At 35.7% G+C, this 25,811-nt stretch overlaps 1 protein-coding gene across 8 annotated transcripts in view; it reads right to left on the bottom strand.

The window, feature by feature from the left end:
* HERC1 (HECT and RLD domain containing E3 ubiquitin protein ligase family member 1) overlaps window positions 1-25,811 on the bottom strand; it is a 96,251-nt gene that overhangs the window by 8,640 nt on the left and 61,800 nt on the right. For 4 of the 8 annotated variants that reach the window (XM_085234200.1, XM_085234206.1, XM_085234203.1 and 1 more), the window contains exons 39-67: window positions 25,412-25,610; window positions 24,355-24,515; window positions 22,688-22,804; window positions 22,241-22,472; window positions 21,011-21,135; window positions 20,540-20,760; window positions 19,095-19,363; window positions 18,557-18,609; window positions 17,143-17,343; window positions 16,358-16,532; window positions 15,394-15,664; window positions 14,544-14,757; window positions 13,529-13,788; window positions 12,585-12,712; window positions 11,625-11,752; window positions 10,157-10,348; window positions 9,140-9,270; window positions 8,082-8,281; window positions 7,481-7,595; window positions 6,798-6,944; window positions 6,161-6,262; window positions 4,878-5,051; window positions 4,277-4,570; window positions 3,660-3,725; window positions 3,436-3,561; window positions 2,741-2,879; window positions 2,096-2,277; window positions 1,128-1,283; window positions 470-592 (exon numbers count right to left, since the gene is read on the bottom strand). In XM_085234200.1, the coding sequence (XP_085090326.1) occupies window positions 470-592; window positions 1,128-1,283; window positions 2,096-2,277; window positions 2,741-2,879; window positions 3,436-3,561; window positions 3,660-3,725; window positions 4,277-4,570; window positions 4,878-5,051; window positions 6,161-6,262; window positions 6,798-6,944; window positions 7,481-7,595; window positions 8,082-8,281; window positions 9,140-9,270; window positions 10,157-10,348; window positions 11,625-11,752; window positions 12,585-12,712; window positions 13,529-13,788; window positions 14,544-14,757; window positions 15,394-15,664; window positions 16,358-16,532; window positions 17,143-17,343; window positions 18,557-18,609; window positions 19,095-19,363; window positions 20,540-20,760; window positions 21,011-21,135; window positions 22,241-22,472; window positions 22,688-22,804; window positions 24,355-24,515; window positions 25,412-25,610 (4,901 nt within the window). The remainder of the gene's footprint in view (window positions 1-469; window positions 593-1,127; window positions 1,284-2,095; window positions 2,278-2,740; window positions 2,880-3,435; window positions 3,562-3,659; window positions 3,726-4,276; window positions 4,571-4,877; window positions 5,052-6,160; window positions 6,263-6,797; window positions 6,945-7,480; window positions 7,596-8,081; window positions 8,282-9,139; window positions 9,271-10,156; window positions 10,349-11,624; window positions 11,753-12,584; window positions 12,713-13,528; window positions 13,789-14,543; window positions 14,758-15,393; window positions 15,665-16,357; window positions 16,533-17,142; window positions 17,344-18,556; window positions 18,610-19,094; window positions 19,364-20,539; window positions 20,761-21,010; window positions 21,136-22,240; window positions 22,473-22,687; window positions 22,805-24,354; window positions 24,516-25,411; window positions 25,611-25,811) is intronic. The other 4 variants (XM_085234202.1, XM_085234209.1, XM_085234204.1 and 1 more) reach the window with 4 other exon arrangements.

Genomic DNA, 25,811 nt, shown 5'->3' with positions numbered 1-25,811 from the left:
TTTATAGTTTCCTCAATGTAATACATATTTTGTAGCACTACTCTAATTAAGGCCTGTAAATGAATAAAAAAACCTGAGACACTGTTTTCTTATTCTATGCACAATTATTCAAAATACCTTTTATTTATTGGGGATTGGTGAGAGGTGGCAGGAGAGGAAGTGGACGAGTATGTCAACAAGCTTACCCACAAATATCAAAATTAAGAACTCTCTCCTTTGAGCTAACCCTACAATTTTTTCTATTTGGATTATCTCTGACATAGGGTTGAGTATCACGTACCTGAAATTCTTTAAAATGTCATGCTTAGTATAACATACTATCAGAATTATTTATGGTAGATTCTATTAGAACAGTATGGCATCTAGAATTAATAATTTTAATTCTGAAAACTACACTCTGAATGCTGTGTAATATGTTTAGCAACAGTGAAAATTTATGCAAAGAATATTTTTCCCTATGAATTCTAACCTGTGGTGAGGATTTTGCAGTGGAATTTCCCAAACCAAGTTTACCATAATCTCCATCTCCAAAAGCCCAAACCATTGAACCATCCATTGACACAGCCACAGTATGATTGAGTCCACAGGCCACCTGGTACAAAGAAATATGTTACTATCACAGTTTTTGCCAGTACTAACTTAAACAAACCAAATACCTTTTAGAAAAGAAAAACGGCGTTTAAAAAAAAAAAAAGAAGAAAAAAAAGATCTCTTTAAGGACATTGAAAATTCTATTGCTTCTTACACCATTTGGAAGTCAACAGGGTGGTTGTTTTTTTTTTGTTTGTTTTGTTTTTTTTTTTTTTAGGAATTTGGTTCCACTCCCTCTCCTAGAACCAAAGAATTGTTTTATGTTAAGCATGCTCACTGCCTAGGAAAATAAAATGTGTCATGAATTCATACTTCATAATTAAATATAAAAATGTTACAATGTCAAAGAAAAAAAAGCAGTTTTGCAGAAAGAGGCTCAAAAGTCTAGAAAGATATTAAAAAAAAAAACCAAACATTTTTTCAAATTCTGCTATCACAATCAAAATACAATCCCAAACATAAAAATAGAACACTGAAATACACTGATAATATCAGCTTTAAATGAAGATACATTGACAGTTTTAGATAAACCATGCCTGTCCAATCTGGTAACCCTCCAGCGCTGTCACTCTTTCTGGAAGTTTCTTATTGGAAGTATTTCCAAGCCCTAATCGGCCATAATCACCATTTCCAAATGTAAAAAGTTTGCCATCTGCTGTCACCACAGCTGAGTGTTTGAAGCCACATGACATCTGGAAGTAAAACAAATGTAATTTTTACAGGTGTCTTGTTTTTTGAGGAGTAAACTATTACACACTGGACTATACAATAACTTTTTCATCTTACAAAACTTATTCATATTATAAAGTCACAAAACACAGGTACTACAGCATGAATTATTTTAACAATCTACTTCTGCTTTATCTTCACAGTAATGTCAGGAGAAGGACAGGCGCATACTTGTGTGGGTAAAGGCCTTCAGGCATTTTTGTTTGTTTCTTTTTTCTTTTCTGTTAAAACCAAATACTGTCTTCTGGATGCAGGTTGCTTGCTAAGCACAAATTCTATTAAATGGCATGAAAGAATGCTGAAACCTTTAGCCAAAGCCTGGTATCTTTTTTTTTTATGCTGCTAAGCACACTTGGTAAAGAGCAGGAAGACAGGGCAACTCATTTTAATAGAACACTGCTATCTGACAAAGATCAAGGTATAAAGTTCTGAATCGTGCCTACATTTTGACAGTCTTCTGATCATCCTTTTTTCACAGGCTCTTTCAAATTTTCAGACTTCTCCAGTAACACGTGTTGAGTAACATCACAGCAGCAATGAACCTTGTGATATTAACTATTTTCAACTGGGAATTATCAACTTGCTTCATAATGCTCAGCAAGAAGTCAAAAGTTTCCCACTTTCCTTCAGTACATGAATTCAAATTGGCAAGACTGACAGTGCTTCTGTAACATCTCTATCACTAACTGTACCATTTACCTAAAGCCAGTATTCCTAAGTACTAAGTTATTGTATTTACAGTTCGTAAAAGGAAAAAATATGCTATGGAATATACCTGCACCACTTCTTCTCCTTGCAGAGCCTCTATCTGTCTAGGCCTGCGCTGTCTGTCACTGTTCCCATGTCCAAGTTTGCCATAATCTCCATCTCCCCAGCTGAAGACTTCCCCACTTTCAGTCAAAGCCATGGAATGTCCATCAGATCCACAAGAGGTCACCAGCTGCGTTACAACAAAGCCTGTTAAAAAGCATAGAGAAAACAATGTTTGCAGTAAATAAAAATGAACTCTCAACATGCACATATCCAAGTGCCCCAAGGGGTAGCAAATTAAGACTGGGGAAAGGCATCAACCAGGACTATACTTATCTTATTGTAGCAACTCCCTTGTACTATTACTTTGAAGAAACTCTGCACCTTCTCACACACAACCTATGCTTCTGACCCGTCATTAGTTTTGAAATGAAATACTTATCTTAAGCAAACGTTTTTCCCCACAGCACTCTTGAAATTATGGAATATTAAGATGTTACTAATTATATAATAAGGGGAAATAAACATCTAGTTTGTTTATTCAGTTTTCAATTAACGATTACAATATTTTAATGTCAATCTGTGAAAATAGTATCAACATAAATAATTACATTAACTATCAAAATGATGTTCACTATCAATCAATTTAATCTTTTCAAAACAGATTTACCTTGCAGTGCTGAAATGACTGTTAACACATGAAGATCATCTGAATTTCCTTGTCCCAGCCGTCCATAGCTTCCTTCTCCACAAGCCAAAACTGTGCCATTAGCTTGAATGACAAAAGTACAATTCTGACCACAAACAACCTGGTCAAGAAAAATACACAGGAGTTTTTATGGTTTTTTGTTTGTTTGATCGTTGTTTTAGATGCAGCAATCTGTATTACAATTACAATGTATCACCTTATTTTTTCAACCATTGCTTTCCTTTGTGATTCTACCAAGACCAAGAATCTACCTCGATTCTACCTCTTTAGTCACACTGCAAATACCTTCATGACAGCCCTATTAACATAAAACATCACTTAAGCATGTTTAATGGACTTCTATTACCTAATTATATCATTACACACATTTCTTCACTGAGACTTGCTACTGGTTTCAGCAAAACTTCTTCCAGTGAGAGAAAATAGAATACACTCCTACCTGAGATTTTACTTAATCTTGATCTTTCTATCCTGAATGTCAATTTTATCTCAGAAAACAAAACAAATTATTAATTATGGTAGAAAATACATGTTTTGAGCGTACTTAATAGTAAATTCAAACAATAAATAGAAGACATTCAGAGAGAGATTCTGACAAACAATGCATGGGATAAATCAATCAAAATAAAAACATGTGACTGTCTTTAGGTGATCACCTGTTGAGCCTGAGAGAACGAAGGTGCTGCCACTGGTACCATGACATTTCTGCCAGCTTCTGCTAATTGTCCATGTCTTCCTGCTCCCCACAGATACACATCACATTTACCTCCTAAGTGCCAATCCTATGGTGCAGCAGGAAAAGAACGCTTTAGAAAAAGAGTACTTGCAAAAGCTTACTACAGCAAAATAAATAAAATAAATAAATTTGCATTTTACTAACCTCTGGCCTTGACGTTGCCCAGGACATTATCTGTTCATCCATACCATTGATCCACTTACTGTTATCCTATGTAACAAAAAGCACAGTTACCACATTCAGTTCAAGAGATGCACATTAATTTTGCTGTTATGTCATACTTGTTCCCTTATTAACCATGAACAACACAGACATTCAAAGCACTCTAGAAAAATACAAAGATAAGAGCGAACATGTGCAAACTCAGATATTTGATTTCTGTCCATAGACAAAGCCTACTTCTTTACTATGCCTACAAATGACACTGTTACTCATGGTTCACAGTCAAAATATAAATAAATAAAATTCATGATGAAATAATCTTTTTTAAAGCTTTTTGAAACACATGTTCTCTGAAGATGTTGTAAGATTGCTGGTAATAATTTACTGATCCAATATTACGTTACGTCAGCCAAAATAAAAAGTCATAAAGACCATTAACATCACTAAAATAATTTGGTGTAGGAACATACCAGAAAGTTACTTTAGCTTGATTTAATTAGTGGCAACCCAGCCCATGGCAGGGGGTTGGAACTGGATGATCTTTATGGACCCTCCCAACCCAAGCCATTCTATAATGTTATGAATATAGAATATTTCACCATTAGGAGAGTAAGTTCATCCTCTGGAACAGGCTCCAGGTCTGGAACAGTAAAGGATTCTGGGAACTGTGCTCCCTTTGCCAAGGCTTCAGCAGCTTTTATGGTGGTTGAGAAACATTCTAGCCAGGCCCATTCCGTGGGACTCCAGGTTGAAGGATCAGGGAGGCAGTTCTGGTGATGAGGTGGCACTGGCGGATTGCACAACAGCTGATCTAGGTGGAGGCCCACAGCGAGTGATGCCAAGCATTGCATGTAAGGACTGTGAACAAGCTGGTCTCCACAAACAACATGGGGCTAAAGGTGAGGGGAAGGGGAAAGAGAAATCACACATGCACAGTTAGGAACATAAACTCAGCAATCTGGAAGTAGGATTTCTATAAAACTATTCCCATAGACAAATAATTTCTTCCATACTTAAAGCTTTTCCAAAATTTTAAATATTCTCAAACTAAGAGATTGCTAGTTTGGAGAATATTGAAAGATATTTGCAAACAAGATGTAGGAAATTTTGGGAGCATCTCAGTTCTGAAAGACTGCAACCAGATCACCACAACAGTGATCCCAAGAGACAGGAATTTTAAGTGTTGTCACAAGCTCTTACCTTTTCATACGCATACTGCTCCTGAAGCATTATTGGCAAACGTTCCAAGAAAGCTCGCATGCAAGGAGCCATATTTAATCCTAAAACTCCTTGCTGTTTCAGTGCAGTTCTACATGTTGCAAGGATGTGATTGGAAGATATCCACTCTGATGTACAGTTCACTACCAACACATCCTGTTTAACAGCAGACACAAGACATGTTAAAAATCAAAAATTCATAAAATAAGGTTATTCAGCTCCACTGATTTACCATCAACTATCTTAGTTTCCAAAGTGGACAGAAAATACTTGTATTGTCTCTGTTGATTAACAGTCTGCTGAAGAACACTATGGAGTAGCTCTCTCCACACTGTCACTTCTTCATACGTTACTTTCACCTTCTCAAGGCAGCATTATATTATCATTCCAAGGAAGAATGAAAACAGATATTAACAAGCAGAGTTAATCTTTGTGAACAGTTAATAGATAAGGGTTTGTCTTCTAATATTATCTCCAACATCAGGGTGGAATCCAGGGAAGACTTTCAAAGAATTTCAAATACTCAGAACCAAATACAGAACAGCTCTACTAACAGGAGCCATAACTTGTGCCAAGTTCATCATTATTCACAAAAGAAGTTTTCTTCTGGAACAACCAGCTGTTGTTTTTTAATCACTTGAGGAAGTCAGGGACTCATGCAGGCTTGCAAATATTGCTATATTGCCACTTTTGAAACTTCTGTTCAGATACCAGCAGTACTTAAAGTAAACATTGAAATAAATTTTGCTACTCCTTAAAAAAATTCTGATGCTGAGGCTGGTCTAGATTAAATTATGTTACTGAGATATCTTATTTGTTGGGAGAAGAAAAATTCCTCATGCTGCATAAATAAAGTCTTTATCCTGTTTTTGTGGCCATTTACAGTTGCTGCCAGTAAACAGAAATGCTGATGTAACCAGTGTGTAGAGTCCTATGCAACCACAAATTCAGAAAGATTCTCCCCTCGACCACCCAAAATTCAACATGAGACATTTAAAAAATAAAAATAAAAATCTGTTTAAGCTCAAGTAGTAGTTGAAAGTCAAAACAATGTATCTTGAAAATAAAACAGTTGAGTAGGCTTGGTTATTCAAGCTGCTTTGTAAACAAGTACGCTTACATAACACAAGCCAGTAAATAGATAGGCCCTGTCTGCCTAGTTCTTCCCATTCCCCCCCAGGAAAAAGACAAATGGAACTTTCCTTTAATAAGATAATTCTTAATTAGACAAGCAATTGTAGAATTATTTTAACACACAGTGTCACCTTTGATCTGTTACAGCATGCAGCTACACCGACTTCAGGTATCCATACGGCAGTCTGAATAGCTCCAGAACCTATCACAACACTCTGCAGCACTGAACCATCCTAAGGAAAGAAGTGCTCAGCATCAGTGTGCAAATACAGCTACTTTTCTATTTAAATACATACAAAGCACATTCCTAAGGGATGATATTCTCCAAGCTGTTCAATAATTTCTTAAAAACTGAAATGTCAATGCTAAAAGCCAAAATCTATCTAGCACTTCCATCATACTAAGGAGATAATATAAGAAATGATTCAGAATTATTAAATAAGAAACAACGGATGATTCCTGGAGAAAGTTCTCGTAGTAAACCAATGTTGTTACCATCTCTAAAGTGAGAGTGGCTGCTTCTGCAAAGCCTAACTAATAATATGACTAAGACTAAAAGGTGAATAAATCATAGAACAGTAACCTACAAAATACTTAACAGTTAAGTGTAATTTAAATTTATACGTTATTGCGTATCAGATTTCATCATTATTTTATATAACATTTTCTTTCATGTTTGTAACACCCCGAAAAAAATCGAGAAGTCTGATGCCTCAACCACTGGAGACAGTTATACTAAAAAGTATGTTACTTCTACGATGACCTTACCCGTAAAGACCAAATATTCATGAGACCACCAAGTCCACCAGACACTAATGCCAGTCCATCAGGACTGAATGCAACAGTCCGAACAGGGGTAATGTGTCCTCTCAGCTGAAATACACACTTGGCTTCAACTGCTTTTCTGTATCCATCCTGAAAATTATTTCGTAGTTACGGAACACTGAACTTGATACAGAAAAAAAATTAGCTTCTATATTCTGTAAGAAATACTGAATATTTGTAGAGATATAGTAATTTCAATACTACAATTTAAAAAGTCCAAAATTATTATTGTCACATTATCATCTTTTCTCCACATACAAAATGCCACCAACACTAAAAACTACATTACATGTCTGATGTAACACATGTAAAACTTATGTTGACTTAATTTTATATATAAACAATTTTAAACTCTTACTGAATTTTATTAAAAATGTATCAACTTAGGAAAAACAGAAACAGTTCAGTATATAATATTTAGTGAAGTAAAATTCACTTCAACCAGTGATTTTTCAGCTTCTGTTCTGAAAATATCTACACACATACAAATGCAACATAAACACTTCTTTTTAGGAAATATCTTCTCTCAGGAAATTTGAGAATTGAGTAACTTGTTTACATTACCTCCTCCCTAACTTCAGAACAAGCAAAGAGAATATCTTAAACACTACATCTACTCCTCCTACCTGGGCACTTGTTTCTTGGTCCCACCATCCTTCTGAGTATGCTGAGCTGGTCTGCAGTGTGACTGCTATGTCCTGAGGAACAGCCCAGACACACACCAAACCATTGTGGCACCCTCTAAAAGAAGTCAGGGTAAATCAGAAAATCAAAGTAAAGGTATTAATACGAAATATAAATAGAATGTCCTAAAAATATCAGATATCACTACTTTCCTATGAAACTGTATTTATCTATACATCTAAAATGTAAAGGCATGTAATCAATGGTTAAAAGCATTCCTTCTGTTCCCCCCCCTATCCTCCCACTCCTCACCCCACACCTTTTCAATTTTCACTAACATCACAGTCTCATACTAAAAAAAGTATCTGCAGAAGAAGTTCGAGCGCAGGTCTACCATGCTCAAGTCTTACAGCACAGAGAGAACAGCTGGTAACATGACAAGAGCCATGCTTTTCATTTTCACTCTGGTGCCTTAGAGCTCTCATGAAAGCTGGTCTAGTGAGCAAATATTATTTGCAAAAACACAAAACTTTACTTTACTCTTGACATTAATGATCAAGAAAAAAATACAATAAAGCTAAAACAAACAAAACCATGACATACGTAGCTAGCAAAAGCTGTAACTTGGGACCTTTCCCTGGAAGACCACACCAAGCAATGCCATTCACAAAAGCTGGATGGGGCAGTGAATGCAGACGTCTCCAAGATCCTCCCATGTACGCCCAGAGTTTCACAATTTCTTCTTTGGCACATGTCAGGAGAATCTTACCAGTTGGATCCCACTTCATACTAACAATTGTATCCTATTAATTAAAAAAAGATAAGAGTTGGTATGAAGCAACACAGTAGGAACAGAGAAAACCAGAGCTAATGCAATGTTTAATTATTGATAACAAAGAGCATTTTATTCTCGAATAAACTTTAACAAGTGGAGAGAATGACTTGCAAATATGAATTCAGTGCATCCTCTTTTTTTTATATTGGGTAATTGCAGAATTAAGTTAATGGTACTGGCTTCATAGGCGTATTAGGTAAAGGGCCAGATGAGCCTAACTGACATCAGAAAGAACAGGCCATAGTGGAATACTGAAGTATAGTTTTATTACCACAGCACGCCCACTTCTGTGACTGCCATGCTTCAAACACCAAGACCAATTCGTGGAAGCACTCAAGATGCTTTTTTTAAACTTCTACTTTGGGAATTCTCCTCTTAGCCTAACAACTCATTAGTCCAATCAGTAGTGACTTTTCATTACAGACACTAAAGCAAAGGATCAAAACCTTTGTGGCTGCATAGTCAGAAAAAGATTTCTGCTTTGCATGGTAATTTAAGCTCTACAAAAACATGTGAAAGACAAAATTGAGGTGTTATGAGCACTGTTACAAATCAAGCCTTTTAAAACCCAAAATACACCTTTAATACACTTCCACTGCTGAATCTAAACACACTTTGCAACCTCTAATAGCAAAAGGACTGTAATTCTTACTCCTTTTTTTAATTTAAATTTGGTGGACTGTTCCTCTGAACCCTACTGTGTTCAATGTACCAGAAATAGATAATCTGCTCTTGACTTTATAAATAGCTTTCAAATACAGAAAATAGCTTAAACAGATCCTTTCCTGCAGAAAGTACAGATACATTCTAAAATGACTAACTCTACCTTGTGTGCATCAACTAGAACGATTTCTCCTTTTTCAAGTGGTTCCTTTGTTCCTATTAGCAATTTCCCATCTGAATAGCCAACTGCAAATGGTTTATCTTCGCTGAACCAGGCAAGGCATGTGACAGAAACTGTAACAGACAACACAAAACTTTATTGATCCAAACTGAACATCAGTCCTGCCAGAAGTTTTTGACAGTGTGATTGCATAAAATATTAAACACATAACTTCCCCCTCAACTTAAGTTACTTGACTTTTTCTTTTGTCTGAAAATTTTCTTGAATTTGTATAGTAAAGAGAAAGGAGAATGCCATCACAGCAGTTGAGATCATTTTGTAATTTTTTTTATCATTCTCCTTCATTAAAATACTTGTATATATACATTCTTGATATGGGGAAAAGAACTGTGCTGGGCTGCTTCTAAGAAAACCACTGAAAGCAACTTTAGCCTTCGTTAGTACATACTGCCTCCATTGATTCTGCCAAAAAAAAAAGGCACATTTCTAGAAGAAGCCACAGTCTTTGTGGACAACCACAAAATGCTACCCAAGATGTGCTATTCGATGTCCTCTGTGACCAGAACTATAAATAAAAATGGCTGTAATTATGGAATTCAGATGATATTGTCTACAAACAATCTGCAGACAAAGGAGACACTGCAAAAAATCTGTGTCTTCTTAATTCTTTTAAGTCATATAGCCAACACAGCAATTTAAAGCAAAATTAATGCAAATATTATAACCTCTTTTTCATTGCTGGTAAAATGCACAGCTAACGGTGGTGACCAGGTTGAAAATATGTTGAAAAAGAATGTTTTGATGCTGAAAATTTGCTCCATCAAATAGCCTTATGCTATTTTCTGTATCTATTGTAGTTTCCATGGAAACAAATAGAAGGCATCACTTTCAGAGTAACCTATGTATATCGGTTTCTCTTTTTTATGGCAAGGAATCTCAAAATTTAACTAAGGCACTACTAATTTTAATCTCTCCTTAAATATTGATACAGTCACCTACCATCCTTTCTGTAGCAGTGTTCCAGTTCTATTCGGTGCATGGTTGAAATATCCACAACTTCAATAAGTCCAAGAGACCCATCCATACGACCAATTAGTAATAATTCTCCTTTCCATGCTGCAGCTGGCCCTTCTTCTGGCCAAGCAAGTGCAGATACCCAGTGAGGCTGAAGATCTAATAATCCTTTTCCACCTAGGAACACCCAAAGATATTTCAAATTATTTTCAATTATTTAATTATTTAAAGTATCTAATTTAATTATTTAAAATTATTTCATCTTCATAAAGAAAATAATACAACTGAAATACCTCCCACGAGAAAATATGGAAAGACTCTGTAGTCTAGAGCTAGAACATATGACAAATTCACTTAAGTGATAAGACTGTGAAGCAATGGACCACAAACCTACACAAAACGTAGACAACAAATCTCAATGTCCGTCCAAGATAAATAGTTTTATTAAAGGAGAAAGCTAAATTCTTCAGTACTCAGATCACTTATATTTTTCTTGTGGACTGTCTGTTAACACGGACAGTTTAACCACTAATTTTCATAAATACAAAACAACAGAAAGATGTTTCACACATTACAAGTGACCAAGTGACTAACAACTTTCCCAGAGTTTTAAAATTATAGTGGATTAGTTAAAAACAGCACAAATGACAGGAAAGATGTTAGAGAATACATTTAAAGGCTCTTGCAAACTGAATCAATAAATTAAGAAAGGCCCTTCTGGATCAAGATCAGTCTCCCTTATCACAATGCAGTTTCTCTAACACATCTTAAAAGTATTTCCTTCCCAGTTGTCATTCTTCCTTAGAAACCATTTGATATCACAAGCATTTTGATATCTTTCTTGCAGTTATTCGTGGCCTATTTATTTCCATTTCTTCTTGTATCAATAATATCCATTTCCTCACATAGCTGCTTTTGCTCCATGGGTTTCTCCTACTGTTTAACTTCCTAATGTAACAATTTATAATCGTAAATTTATAATCTTACTCCTCCCAGACTCTTTTGTTCAACTAAACAAACCAACTTCACACATTTTACTCTCAAAAGGTTTTCCATCTCATTGAACACTGTCATCAGCCATCCCTGCATCTGTTTCAGTCAGTTTTGGCACTCTCTACGCCTTTTGAAGAAGGTAAGTTTTGTGGACTATGGGAAAATACCATATTTGCAAACAAAAATCACAAGAAGTGATCAAGTCTCAAAACCTAAACACATCAGTGACATCAAGAATTTGTACACGGTACTCAATTTATCCATTTAATTTTAAGACACGCATCGATTTGTGGTTAATGCCTTAATCTAATTAAATAGATTGACAAGATATTATGGAAAATGGCAGATACTAAACTGGAGAGCACACATAAATACTTAGGTTAACAAATATTCAGTAACTTAGCAGCTTTATTTAGAAATACATTTTATTGTAAAACGTTCACGGGTAGTCAGAGCATACCATTGACTTGCCATATGTTCACCATCTTTTCTGTAGCTCCAGCCAGATACTTGCCACTGATGCTCCAACAGATAAGAGACAAACTAAGGTCACTGGGTGACCCCAGACTTTCTTCAGAATCACCCTCTCTGCAACAGTACAGAATAACATAATTTAAAAGGACAATTCCTTTAGGCAGACAGGAAAAGAGAGAATTCATGAAATATTTAAATTAAAATCCAAAGTCTTTCTGCCATCATTTTAGATTTACACAATAAACGTGTTCCCTGCTCACAGTCCTACATTCTATTTAAAACAACTCCGAATTATAAAATGAGCAGCATCAAACAAAATTTAAAACCTGCTAAGAAATCACCATCTAACAACCTTCTAGTTCATTACTGTTTCTTTACTCTTCTGAGTTAACTCACATAATCTGTACTAAGGAATCAGATTTTAATCTTTTTCTCCCTTCTTTTTTGGATACATCCAAATGATAGAAAGTCCTTCCCAGACAATTTCATGAAGGAGCAGCAGGAACTCTAAGCTTCCAAAGCCTAGAAGTCACAAATTCTTTTTTTTTCTCCCCACACTTCACTGAAACCACTACATTCACAATTATCATGTTACAGATTTAAACTGTTCACTGGAACCCCCCCAATGAATATTTTATCTTTTTATTCCTCTCATATATCATAGTCCCTTAGAGTAACATTTTAATTATTTCCCCTCATAATGAATGATTAGGAATATTTTTAACAGTTTTAACATGATCTCTAAGACGATTCTGATAAGCATAATATTCAAGTTTTGTTTTCAGTTTTATCTTACGTTGCCTGCCATAAACACTGAAACAATCCCAGGAAAAAAGAAAGATTAAAGAATGTCTGTGCAGAAGATACTGCAGGATTGGCTCTTCTCATTACCTTGCACAACTACAACGTAAATTAAATACCTGACAGTTATAAGGAATTGACTTACAATTTGTTGAGCACACATGTCTGTTGCAATGAGTACTGCTTCTTGGTAACGTTCCACACCCTTATGGTGCCATCATTTCCACTAGTCGCCAAAAGTCCCTTTTTATTGCACCAAACACATGTCATGACCTACAAATGTTAAAGAGATCATGGCAAAAATGGAGTTTAAACCTAAAGCTTTGGTAACTTTGTTCACTAATAACAATGCAAACTTAAACCACCAGAACAGAGCATTTTCAGTGTTGATGCAAAACACAATACACTTTTCCACATTTACAATGTTGTACAGTGTAAGTATATGAGGACGTTGCACTTGACCCATGCTCCATGGGGCTGCTATTGCACAGAGTACCAGAACAAGATGTTAACTACTACAACAGAAAAACTACTGCAAATTAAGATCTAAATTAAGATGGAATCAAGTTGCGCCAGGGGAGATTTAGACTGGATATCAGGAAAACTTCTCTACAGAAAAGGTTGTTAAGTACTGGAATAGGCTGCCCAGGGAGGTGGTTGAGTCACCATCCCTGGATGTGTTTAAAAACCGTTTGGAGGTGGTGCTTGGGGACATGATTTAGTGGAGGGTTGTTAGAGTTTAGGTAGAATGGTTTGGCTGTGGTTGGATCTTTATGATCTTTGAGGTCTTTTCCAACCTGAGCAATTCTATGATTCTATTATCTAGCTCAAGAAAAGCTGATTCTACTGATTTAGTGCACTGTGAGGACAGTTTCTTGCCCCTTGTAACAGAAGCCTTAAAGAAAGTATACACTATTCTATATTGGAGATACCTTCAAGCAATAATGTACTTTATCACAAAAACATTACATTACAATATCTCAGTCAGTATATTTATAAAACAATCATTCTTAATTATTTTTCTTCTCAATTCTACAAAAGAAAGAAGAGCATTAAAATTCACATAATTTTGGGAGAAATCACGCTTACCTGTTTCTGATGAGCTTCCAGTTTTATGAAGGAACATTTTCGTAAGTCTCCCCCCATATCAGCGAGGGTCTGAGGAATAGTTTGATTATCACGATCATGAGCTGCAAGAGTTCGCACCAACTGCTGAGCAGCCCACTGCCTATGTTGTGAAGATAACCTTGAAGAAAGGCAGCAGGCTGCTAGTGCATTAGCCAGCTCCAGAGGGCCTACAGCAGAAGGATCATAGGAAGGATGGGCATACAAATGGGCAATTAAACCTGCTTAAACAAAACAATGAGATGATGCCTAGATGAGTACCAAACAGCAGTACATAAATGAACACAGCATTAGCCATAATTTCCAGAAAAAAAGAAGAAAAAGATTAACAAGCATTTTATAAGAATGTTGTAATTACATTAACTATCAGGAAGAAAACCTATTCTGATATCAAGAAAATACAGCCCCCTTTAAAATTTCACAAAAATACCCAAAACACCTTAACAAGAGAATTACGAATATTCCTATTCTCACCATATGGAAAATGGTTATTCTAAGAGCAAGCACTGTCTAAACAGCAAAATGGATCCTCTGAGGTAAGCTGCTCTAAGGATGTCCTTCCCTCCCCTGAACAAAGAAAAAGCCTGGTGTTTCAGGCTTTTCAGAACTTGCTTTACAGTTCCCTGACCTCTCAACAGCAGAGGTAACAAAATTTTGTGCACCACAGACAGAAAAGTACTCGGGTATCAGGAATCAACTATTCCCCTTAATTATTAATGTCAGTATGTGGCACAACTGGGGCTGAATGTACAGCTTTCAATACACACAAATGTTTAGATTTCTTTTAAAGTGATAGAGAATTTAGTTATGTAATAAATCAATATTTCTAATTAATTTGTGCCCTAAACTATAACACAACATAAACTATTTTTGAAAGCAAATCTATGTATAGATTATTCTAACATCTTTCCTTAAACAGAAATGAGAGATTGAAGATTTAATAATTAAGTGATTAGTATAAATAAAAGCCTTATCATACCTTTCTTTTCAAATTCTGCCTTATCATAATTTGGCCTCAGTTTGGCCCCTTTGTCTGCCAGCAGTGCTACAAGTGCCTGAGTAACCACAAAGTTTGGAGAAGTTACAAGTTTGTTTTCTTCAGCGATTCCTCTTAAAAAGCTTGGCAAAAATTTCCGTTGAATTGGATCATCAACTGTTGTCAAGTTTACACCAGTTGCTGCAGAAATCAAATTCTGAAAATAATAAAATAGAATAAATAACTAGAACAAACAAACAAACAAACCACCAATCTTGAAAAATGATTATATTTGGAAAAAAATCAGAGTTTAAAGTTTGACAAATATTTTGGTAGAAATTCTCAGCTCCCAGTTCCACGTGCAACATGGAATTTAATTCTTCTGACCTGGGGATTGAATACCTGGTCTTAGTGGAACCAGTCATTCAGATCCAGGGATCAATCAATCAACAAACAGTCTCAAGTAACCACATACACCAGCAAAAACTAAGGAGCTTCTAGGAGAACTTTTTATGAATTTTTTGTGTCTGAGTGTAGGTTGCAGTAATGTGTAATCAACTTCATTATTCCATCCAAAAACTTGTATTAATCCATGATTATATTTCAAATCTCAAAGAACAAAACAAGTAATTACCCTGATTGCATGTAAGTGTCTTCACATGCACGAAACACCACAGCATTTCCACAGCTGTAGATCATCTCTAAATACAAACAACCTATATTCCACAACTGACTCAGTTAAAGAGTCGGAGAGGGCAATCTCACAGTTTAGAAGAAAAAAGCACAACTTATAAATATGGACAAAAGGGAATGCTTAACCTCATGTAGAAATAGTTCAATATACATACCATACCTGCGTACATAACTGCACCAGAAGTTTAGCAGCACTAGGAGTGTTTGATGCCAAACAGCCCACTGCTGTGCTCAAGTAGGCAAGACATGATATAGGCTTGCTTGTTTTGCTGTGGATTCCTCTAGATCGCTCTGTTGAACTTGACACAGTGCATGGACTTGTGGAGAGTCCTGCTCTCCCTGCTGCAGCGAGGCACATTAAACGAACCAAAGTTCTTATATCTGTTAATCCCAAGGATTCAAGACCAGCTGCCAGGCTACAACTGGAACCACTGTCAAAAATGAACAGAAATGCTCTTGTTTTTTTTAGTGTATTTATAAGTAAAATTGTATTTGGACAAAACTATTCCCAAACCACTAGTGAACACTGCCTGCTTGGTTAGCTGGACAGTATTATCATTCAGGGGAAAAGGGAAGAGACAGAAACAAAGCTGTAGCCTCTCTCCACTCCTCTTAAGTTAAGGGTGAAGATTAAAATATAAACATATATATTTTTATAGTCTTGTCCTAACAAAAAAACCCTAAGTTTAGCTCATAAACGACGTTATATGGATAATTCATGTTTAGAATTACGCTATGGTAACACACGTCAGGTTTCTATGACTGCTTCACATCCTCATACAGCATCAAATCCTACACTATGTCTTCTTTCCTACAACGTTTACCTTTTATTTCTAATACTTGTCTTGAACAAAAGCCAATTGGAAGATACAGAATCATTATGTTTTGAGTGGCTGATGTTACTGGAGTCTGCTCTCAATGTAAGACATTGCAGTATCCTTCATGAAGTTTGAAGACAGGGTTCAAAGGAATAAAATCAACAGAAGTTGCCCTCTTAATAATATGAATTAAGTACATAAAATGAGCATCACTTTCCCAAATGAATTATAAAAGTGCATCTACACCAAACAGTACTACATAACTAGATTAAAATGAAAAATAGTTTTGCTAGGAATGCCACAAACCTGACAGACAAAAGTGAGAGTGCTCTCATAACCATAGTTCTTGCAAGGAGGACTTGTGCAGCAGCTGTCACTCTTCTTAAGGCCATAACACGGTCATGTGGATTTACCAGGGCAGCTGCTTGTTCTCCTAATGTTATTCTGCCAGAAGAGCTTTTTTCTATAGAGCCATGACAACCTTGGAAATAACAATTTGTGTTAGTGTTTAAAGAGCAAAACCACATCATACGGTAATAAGCACAAAAGCAAATCTGGCACAGGTTTTTTAAAAAAAAGCTTCAGTTTTCAGCATATCAGAAATATAGAAAGTGGTGATGACTGAGCAGAAAATACACTTCTAAAATTCTACATAATTTAATTATTTCTTTTTTTTCCAACACTTGATAGGTAACAATTTGACAATACTGATGTTAATGCTAATTCCTCTGCTTCCCTTGTCCATTTAAAGGGATCTACAAAGTTAAATGCAGATCCTGCATTTCAGAATTGGTGATTTACTGATCATCATAAAGTCCATGAATCTCTGAGTTGTGAAAAAACATGCTACTACCATTCACTGCAAAACTCTGGTCACAGTTTTCTTAGTAAACCAAAGCTTCAAGTCTGTCAACAAAAATGCCATGCATACCTCACTGACTTTTATAATGAAAGGAAAATTAAGAATTTGTATTTGTTTCCTTATGAAACAGGAAAGCAGGAAAGACTGTCAAAATATTTCTGCAACACCCTATAAAATCACACCAGAGGGGATGTGTGTCTTCTTTGAATTAAATTCATATCAAATTTACCTATTTGCATCAATGTTTCTTCCATGCTGTTGGTGGCTGTCACCATTGCAACTGATGCACCTAGAGGGTCACTGTCAGGAAACTGCACAGGTTCAGGTACAATACGTCGATCATTTAACCCAAGGGGTCCAGCCAGTAATTCAAACTCTTCTTCTCCTGTCAGCTTTTCATCCTCATCTACATCTAACATATCCCAGTCTTCTAGAATTGGAAAAATACAATTAAATGTAGCTTCAAAATCTGAAAGTAGTAAATAATGTTAGCTAATTTTAAAAAAAATACCAATATGGGGAATAAAATATGAATTGCAATCTGCAACTTAGTAGCCTTGACTCTCATCTTCACGTTTTGCCAACAGCAACCTTAAGTAAATTAGAAAAACAAAACGCCCCTTTTGCCCCTCTTCATTAAATCTGGTCTTTTTTTCTATCACACAAATTTCATAGAAGATTCTCTGAGGCATCAATCTAGCTGTTTTTTAAACACAGAAATAAGAGGTCACTGTATCTAACAAAAAGACAATTCTAAAATCTGGAATACATTAAGAAGTATGAACATACAGTAACGCTTTAAATCATGACATCAGACACATATTCTAAAGGGCTGAACAGTAAAGACAGATACTGGAGTCTTCTCGTGTTCATATTTATCAAAAAGTATGTGCAAGTTCTTAGGTCATAATTGTACTATTCAGGCCTTTGTTTTTCCTTCCCATACCCCCGTTTGCACCCCCATCCCATAATTGTAATTAAATTATGTACTCCATTGACTTCCCAGACATTTACACAGACATCAATTTAGATTTTCTTCTCTTTCCCTCTCTGACTCACTCTCCATAGAGTACAATCTCAACAGCTTTTATCTGCTGGAAAAAAACAAAAACTTGCCCTTAAATTTGGGAACACTCACATTTAAATCTACACATGTGGCAACTCATATGACTGTGATCATACAAGCTACAAAAAGGCCCAGATTCAAAGTATCACCTGAGAAAAATTTTTTACAGTAATCAGAAATAATTTGTTCAGGTGTGAAAGACATTATTGAGATACTCTCAACTAATAAAAAAGTAGAAGAGTAAGCCCAAGGCCAAAATTTCCAGAGGGTAACTTATGCTAATTAACCTCTCCTAAAAAGGCAGCTGAAGAAATGTGTTTGAATGTTAGACTTCATGTAGACTGAATGTAGTTCAAACTACAACAGCTCATTCACCAAAATTAATTACAGCAGATGAAATACTAGGGAAAAAACATCACTGATTTATTTCCATCTGAACTTAAAAGCAACAGTGAAAGCACTAAATCTAGTCTGAAGGTATCTTCAAGTAGAGTTTCATTATACGTTTATTTGCATTTATGGAGAAATAAAAGCACTTTAGAAGTATTCAGCATCTTCAAAAAATCTGAAAACCTACCTTCATAGACACTGTCTTGTTTACCTATTAAATCAGGAGCCTGGCCTTTGTACCTGTAAGGAAAAAAAAAGAATGGAAAAAAAAACAATTAAATGGCTTCAATCATTTATATACATGCATACCAATTTTAAACCTGGATTACTGAAGGTTACTTTACTGTTATGTAAATACATATACGAGTTCTGAAAATAGCAAGATAAATTAATAATGTATTTTGCAGTATGAATGTGGAAAAGGTCCATAAAAATAATGGCATATTCAGAAAAAAAGTTTTTTAAGATTTGCAACAGGAAGCAAAATTCCAAGAAATAATTCCTTTTTCCATTAAAAAAAATTAATGAAGACAAACAAAGACTTCAAGCCTCAATTAAAATAAAGACATTAATTCCACTATAAATTTGTATTTCTTCATTCAATTTCTTAAAATTCATACACTAGTTGATACTTTCAACTAGTGTATGAATTTTAAGAATTTAACTCAACTTTAACTACTTTTTTTCCTTCACATACAGTGTTCCACTGTCTTTTATTTCTGTACCTTTCTGAAGTTGATGTTTTGGATTTACTCTTCAGGGCTAAGTATTTCTCTCTGCAGACACCACACAATAAATAGTAAGGATTTCCACTTCCACATTCACCACCAAACCATCCATCCACATAGGAACCATTGCTACGATAGCCCTGGCGGTTGGCACTACGCCCGCAGCCTGGATGGTTTCTTTTCATGTGTTGATTGAAGCTGACAACGCTTGATTCACACAGTTCACAAACCACTACTTCTTCTCTGTCTTCAGATTCACAAACATGCTGCGTAATAAGATTCTCACGTTACTTACAGAGAAAAACATCTTCATATTAGATATTAAAAAATATGCCAATGTTGCTAAATGGATGTTTCTGCCCATTTCTACTACACAAAGTAGAATGTGTATGGTAACTCTGCACAAGGGCAAAGCAGAAGTAGACAACCAGATCATCTCAGAAGAGAAAAAACATTAGGACATAAATTTAAAATTTTCCTATTTCATTTCAGATTTGACTAAAAAAAAAAAAATCTTGACAGTAGCATTTCTCACACATAATGTTGCTAGTTTACATTTAATACTGTGTTTAAATTACCTTGTTCTTCTCAGCACATGCATGAGACTAGATTATTAAGGAAAAAAGAATCCATTGTTTCCAGACAATCAGTCTTTACACTTACTGTGCAAAAGAATAAGCTGCATCAATACATTCCATGACTCTATCTGAATTTATAGCTCGTTCTTCTAGAATTACTGTTATGTCCTAAGTGCTTTCATCAAAATGCTCCAGTGAAGCAAACTCTCTGAAGATTACACATGCATACTGCATCTTGCTTCCATATCAGAATCAAGTACTGTTACAATTAGGAGATGAAAGTTTAGTTTTGTGGATTTGTGGTCATCATCTTGAGATGGATAATCCAAAGATTAACAAACCACAGTTAATATGTTTCTCTTCCATCTCAAAAGTACTTTGAGTAAGCTATACAATAACTGAATGAGGACTGTGTATAAGTCCTTTTCAGATGTTGACATATACATGACATAACTAAATTAAGAGGACAAAACTGATTTAAGTACAGATTATGTTGCTACAGATGAGTTTTATTATTATTATTGCTAATGTTATTATTATTAAATAAAACAGAATTTCACTGCCAGACAATCTGGCCTAACTTGCTTTTTAAGTACTATCATCTAAAAAAAACCACTAGTACTGTTGTCATCTTTCAGGGAAGAGGGCAGGAAAACTAGGTACATGAAGCAGAGGGTAAGAAACACACGAAAGCATTATTCTTAAGCTAAAAGTGAAGCTACAGAACACAAGATTTTAGCATTGCTGGCTTTTAGTAAGATATTTTAAATTGATATATAAACTTATGCATGTTACTTTAAATTAAGAAATGCAAACATGCAAAGAGCAGTAAGTTAAAGCAGCCCCCGCTGCAGTCACACACACCCAGGTAGGCCAATCCAATACCTCTGGGATCCACATTCCCAGAATATCATTATCACTAGCCAGGTCTTGACCAAACATAGCTTCCATTGCTTCATCATCAAGGTCAATTTCCAACTCCTCATCCAAGTTGAAGTCATAAAGAGCCCCTGGGTCTTGCTGCAAAGATATCCCTTCTCTTCGACTCTGATTTCTGTGGGCCTGTACAGAGCGGTATAATCCCGCTCAAGTGAAAAAGAAAACAGTACTTTTATTTTGCATGTAATAAGCATAAATCCACTTTCAGCTATATTTTTCCTCGTTTTTAAATTCAGATAATCACGATTTTCTCTCACCACATAAAACACTTAATCTAAAGACACACAGACATACATATGCAAAGGAGACTTGTGTAACTTTCATACTAGATACCAATACCCATCCTCTTCATTTACTGGTCAAACAAAAAATCTGGAAGTCTTTTAGAACACCTACCAGCACGTGCTAGCAGTGTTCGGGCAGCTAAATCAAATTTGTGTCTTCTTGTTACAGATGACCGACTTCTAGAAGGAGGTCCACTTGCAGAAGCAGCATTATCCACATGATCCATATTATCAGGGCTACAAGAATTTGTAATCAACAGGTAAATCAAAAACAGTTTTAAATAGCTGCATGCAGTACTAGGGAAAATATATTATGGTCATGTTTTAGGGAAGACTCCACTCATTCACAGAAGAAAAAAAAAAAAAAAGACTTGGAATTCAAGAATTTTCCTTTACAGCACATTCCTACTGTCCTTTTGACCATGAGATTCACTTTAAGAAGTGAGATGCAGCAATACTGCCACAGTGCCTAAGCTTTCCAGAAACATTAGAAGAACACTCACTTTATGCTGTGCCAAGTTTTTTCCTAACCTACATTTCTTTATTTCTTTGTTAAAGAAATAAAATCAGCACTTCTGTCCCTGCATCAGTAATTCCCTCAACAAGTAACACTTATTCATTTATTTTTGCCACTTGAAATCTGCGAGTTCTCTGTGAAATTGCATTCTACCCAAGACAATTAATTAAGAAAACCTATAAATGAACAGCTCATTAGATCATGAATAGTTCATTAGTATCAAGGAAGCTGAACAAAAGCGTTCTCAAAATACACACTGCAGTTCTCACCCCCACCTTGTTAGCAAAAAGCTGGTATGATCTGCAGCAAGCATCACTTAATGTAACTACTTTTAGGATTAGAATATGAAGTAAAATCTTTCTTACTAGATTAATACATTGTTTAGATCTAAAGTTGTGAATATGGCTGAGAACGTAAATCTCAGCTCAACTCTCTGGACAAAACAAAAATTTCTTTAAAAGAAAAAACGTAGGAAGGTAAATGTTCATGAATATACTGAAGAAAAAAACACTAACTAACAAACAAAAAACACTCTCCAATGAATTTCTGCTTTATTACTACTTATATCACTGGTAAAAATGCAATCTGTCTTCATTTTTTTTGTTCGCTCTCTTTTTTTGAAGAAAGGACACTCAATTACATTCTTCTCCAGCTGTGTGCATATACAGTACAGAAAAGTAAACACATAGTGCAGACGTAATTTAATATCCTTGCTTTTTCTAATGTAACAAAATGCAGAAACGGAATTACAGTGTTTCCCATCAGAAACCAGACTTTCAATTCCAGCAAGAGATTTTAAGGTATTAGAGGAAAACTACATTTTACCTTTCACTAAAGCCTTCTTCTATTTCAGTGGCATCAGCTGAAGGGATATCACCTGGTGACTGCAAGTAACAATGGTCACCAGATTTTCCACCACTTCCAGCGACTATGGCCCCATGTCGTGCATCTGCAGTCACATCTGGCTGAGGTTCTTCATCATCTTCATTTCCAGGGTGCTCTATCATCCACATAGCAAGCACTGTGATGTTCTGCGCATCTGCTTCTCCTCTGGCACCTGAAAGCATTGAAGTCACTGTTTAAAATTGTATTATACTGTGTATATAATATATATAGCATATATATATTAATTATATTAAATCAGTGATGGTAAAAAATCCATTTTTTCTCCCAAATATTTACAGAACTGCAAAACTAAAGTACGAAACACAATGTTTTCCAACGTAATACTAATCTATTTTTTCAGTTTAAATTGATATCGTTATTGATTACCTGTGGCTTCCATGGCTTTTGCAATCTGCCTGAGGGAGAATCCCATTTCTAACAATGGAACAGCAATGGCAGGAGGAGGAGGAGATGTTGAAAGTCGGCTGCTTGGATCAGACAAAGCTTAGAAGACAGAAAAAAAAAAACAACTAGATCTTTCTTTACTTTTTTCCACTTCAGCAAATCTCAATTCTGATTTGGCAAAGATTTGTTAGCTTCAGATAAGGGAGCAACTGTCTTAACAACTTTTCTCACTGTTACTTTTCAACAGAAGGTAAGATACAATGAACTCAGACACTGTTTATTCTATTTAGTCCCATTTATATTATGTCAGCCTCTGTTCAATCAAATAGGACACTCATAATATTTAAGGAACAATTTCTTTTGAAGTACTTCTAAGGAGTTTGCTTCTGTTTCAAATTCTATCAAATTATCTATTTGATTTATATATAGGTAGACAAGATGAAAGTTACCCTTGCTTGAAACATCAAGATTCCAAAATGTTTTGAGATCACATTAATACCCATTCCTCTTAAGTAAAGATCTCCCTCCGTGTCTAAGATGCTGGCGTATATCCAAAAATCTCTGCAGATTATAGCTATTATATCAAAAAATTTCTTTGCAGATTGTGAGTATTCTGTCCAAAGTGACTCAAGAGTCTCTAAAAATATTACTACTCAAAAAGTTTCACTGAAAACATAATTTCCTCTGATCAACAAAGACACTAAATATTCTGACAAACACTGTTGTAAACACTGCATAATGATCCAGAAGCAAGTCATCTCATCAAAAAACGAGAGATGAAAATGGAGCACACAAATTGCTACAAGTGAAACAGCAGAAAGAAACAAACTGAAGCATGGATGTAAGAGAAAGAATAAGAGGATAGACTGTTTCTCAGCACCAAGTAAGAAATTTGAAGAATATACTTTAACTCAGTCTATTGTATTCATTTAAATACATGTAGGTTACTCTGAAAGTAATGATTCCTATTTATTTCCATGGAAACTTATAACAAAGAGCACAATAAAGTTTGCATGGCTATCTGGAACATGGTTTTCTTTCATGCCACTGTCACCACTGCTGAAATGCACCACGCTGCCTCACTGTGCTCACACCTACTGTTTAGTCTCCATAAAGGTTTAGCAAGTGTTGATGAACTGTCATCAGGGGACAATTTTTTTCTGCTTGGAGAAATTCAATTCCACACCTTTGCTTCATACCCACTTCCAAGTCAGACTCTAGTACATCAGACTGCATCACAACAAAACAAAGTGGAATACTGGTGGAAAGATTTAACCTCTACTGCCATACCACCAACTTCCACCTCTGATGTCATGGACAAACAAAATAAAATAGAAGGCATTACTTTCAGAGCAGCCCTCATAAAACATAGACATATGCTTTGGATCACATGACAGATCTCTAGCAGTCTGGGATTCTCACTCAACAATTTGCCCAATTCCCTTGTTACTCCATTCTGTATGCATACTGGAATGGAACAGATTTCAGTTTTAAGAAGCAATGTGCAAGCAGTAGTACAGTCCTACCTATGAAGAGATGCCTCCCATTACCTTTACAATTCCAGGGAGTCTCAAAAATGCCTTAAAAAACTATACAGAACTTGTGTGAGTTTACAGCTGTCCATATTTCTGCGTGTATTCACAGTATACCTGTACGATTCGTAGGCCTTGCAGACTGGGAATCAGGAGAAGTCAAACTTTGTCTCCTCCCAACTTCATCTGAAGGAGAAGTTGGTAAAGAAGATATCGGAGGAGTCTGAGCACGTCGTGCAGGCAGTACAGTTGTAGTAGGATAACTGGAGAACATTTGCCTTTAAAAAAAAAAGTATATACTTATATGAAAAAGAGCAACCCTGAAAAAGATCTGACATATGAAATATATCAAATTAGACCACAACTTGCCATGTGCACCCTACAGTAACTGAATTTTGCAAGGGTAAGGAGTAATACTACATATATTTAGGGGAGTAGGAGAGGAACCCTGTAGCAACAACTCATTCCAATTTGTTTGCCTGGACAGTTAAATTCCCAGACATGCACCTAAAAATACCTCACAGACCAAGGGCAGTCCAAGGAGAAGTAAACTCACTTCCCCATTTCTACATTACATACTGAACTCAGTCTGACTAATCATTCCTTGTAAGGTATTTTACTTTTGCTGTCCTGGTGATAAGACTTTGTTCTGGCTTTCATCAAACTGCATCTGCAAAACCTCTCAGAACAGAGGTCAGACATGTCAACAAAAGTGATGAACTCAGGACTATATTCAGCATAAAGCAGATTTTCCTCCACATCTCAAATAACCTCTGCAAATTAATTTAGCTTCATTTCAGTATGCGAGGGTAGGATGAAACAAACAGGACTGTGGAGTTGCTCGCAAACTAAGATCTATTCTACTATGAACATCAACTATTTCACTATTAATTAAAATGCAGAAATGTCACTGACTTGTATTTTAAACTGTATCAAATAAAAATGAGAACAGAAGAAACGTATTTCCTCCTGCTCAAAAGAACTTAGATGCTATACATACATATATATAGTATATATAAAAAACTCAGCAGCCTTCTAGTTTTAGAAATGCATGTCCTCAAAGTAACAAACTTAACTTTTTATTTTGTGGAGGCAGCTCTTAACAGCTGTTAATGTTTTCAAAACCTCAGGGAGCCAAAGACATACATGATATGTAAGTAAGAAAACATTTTACCTAAGAAGACTGAGAGGCATAACACCAGGAGATTCAGAAGCAGGAACAGTTTCAGTATCAGTTACTGGAGTAGTAGCAGTAGTAGTATCCTCCAGAGAGCTGCTCATGAAAGAGGTTGTGCTGGAAGCAGAAGGGCTGGTTGTAACTGGTGTTTGGGCTTGCTGAGACTGATCACCTTCTTCCACTTGCTGGTCTACTTCTGCAGCGGAAAACAGACAGTACAGGAACATTAATGAAACTTAACACAGGAAAGCAGTACTTGTGGCTAACCTTAAAAAATAAAAATTTCTCCCCTAATAAAGAGGTGTACAGAAACTCTAATAACACAAATACCTCTGCCAATTACTCATGGACTTAAGTTAACAAATTGGTCTCTTGTTGTCATACCGATAACAAGGTG

This window comes from Meleagris gallopavo, chromosome 12, assembly GCF_905368555.1.
Source record: "Meleagris gallopavo chromosome 12, MGAL_WU_HG_1.1, whole genome shotgun sequence".
Taxonomy (NCBI): domain Eukaryota; kingdom Metazoa; phylum Chordata; class Aves; order Galliformes; family Phasianidae; genus Meleagris; species Meleagris gallopavo.
This window is presented reverse-complemented; position numbering and strand designations above follow the sequence as displayed.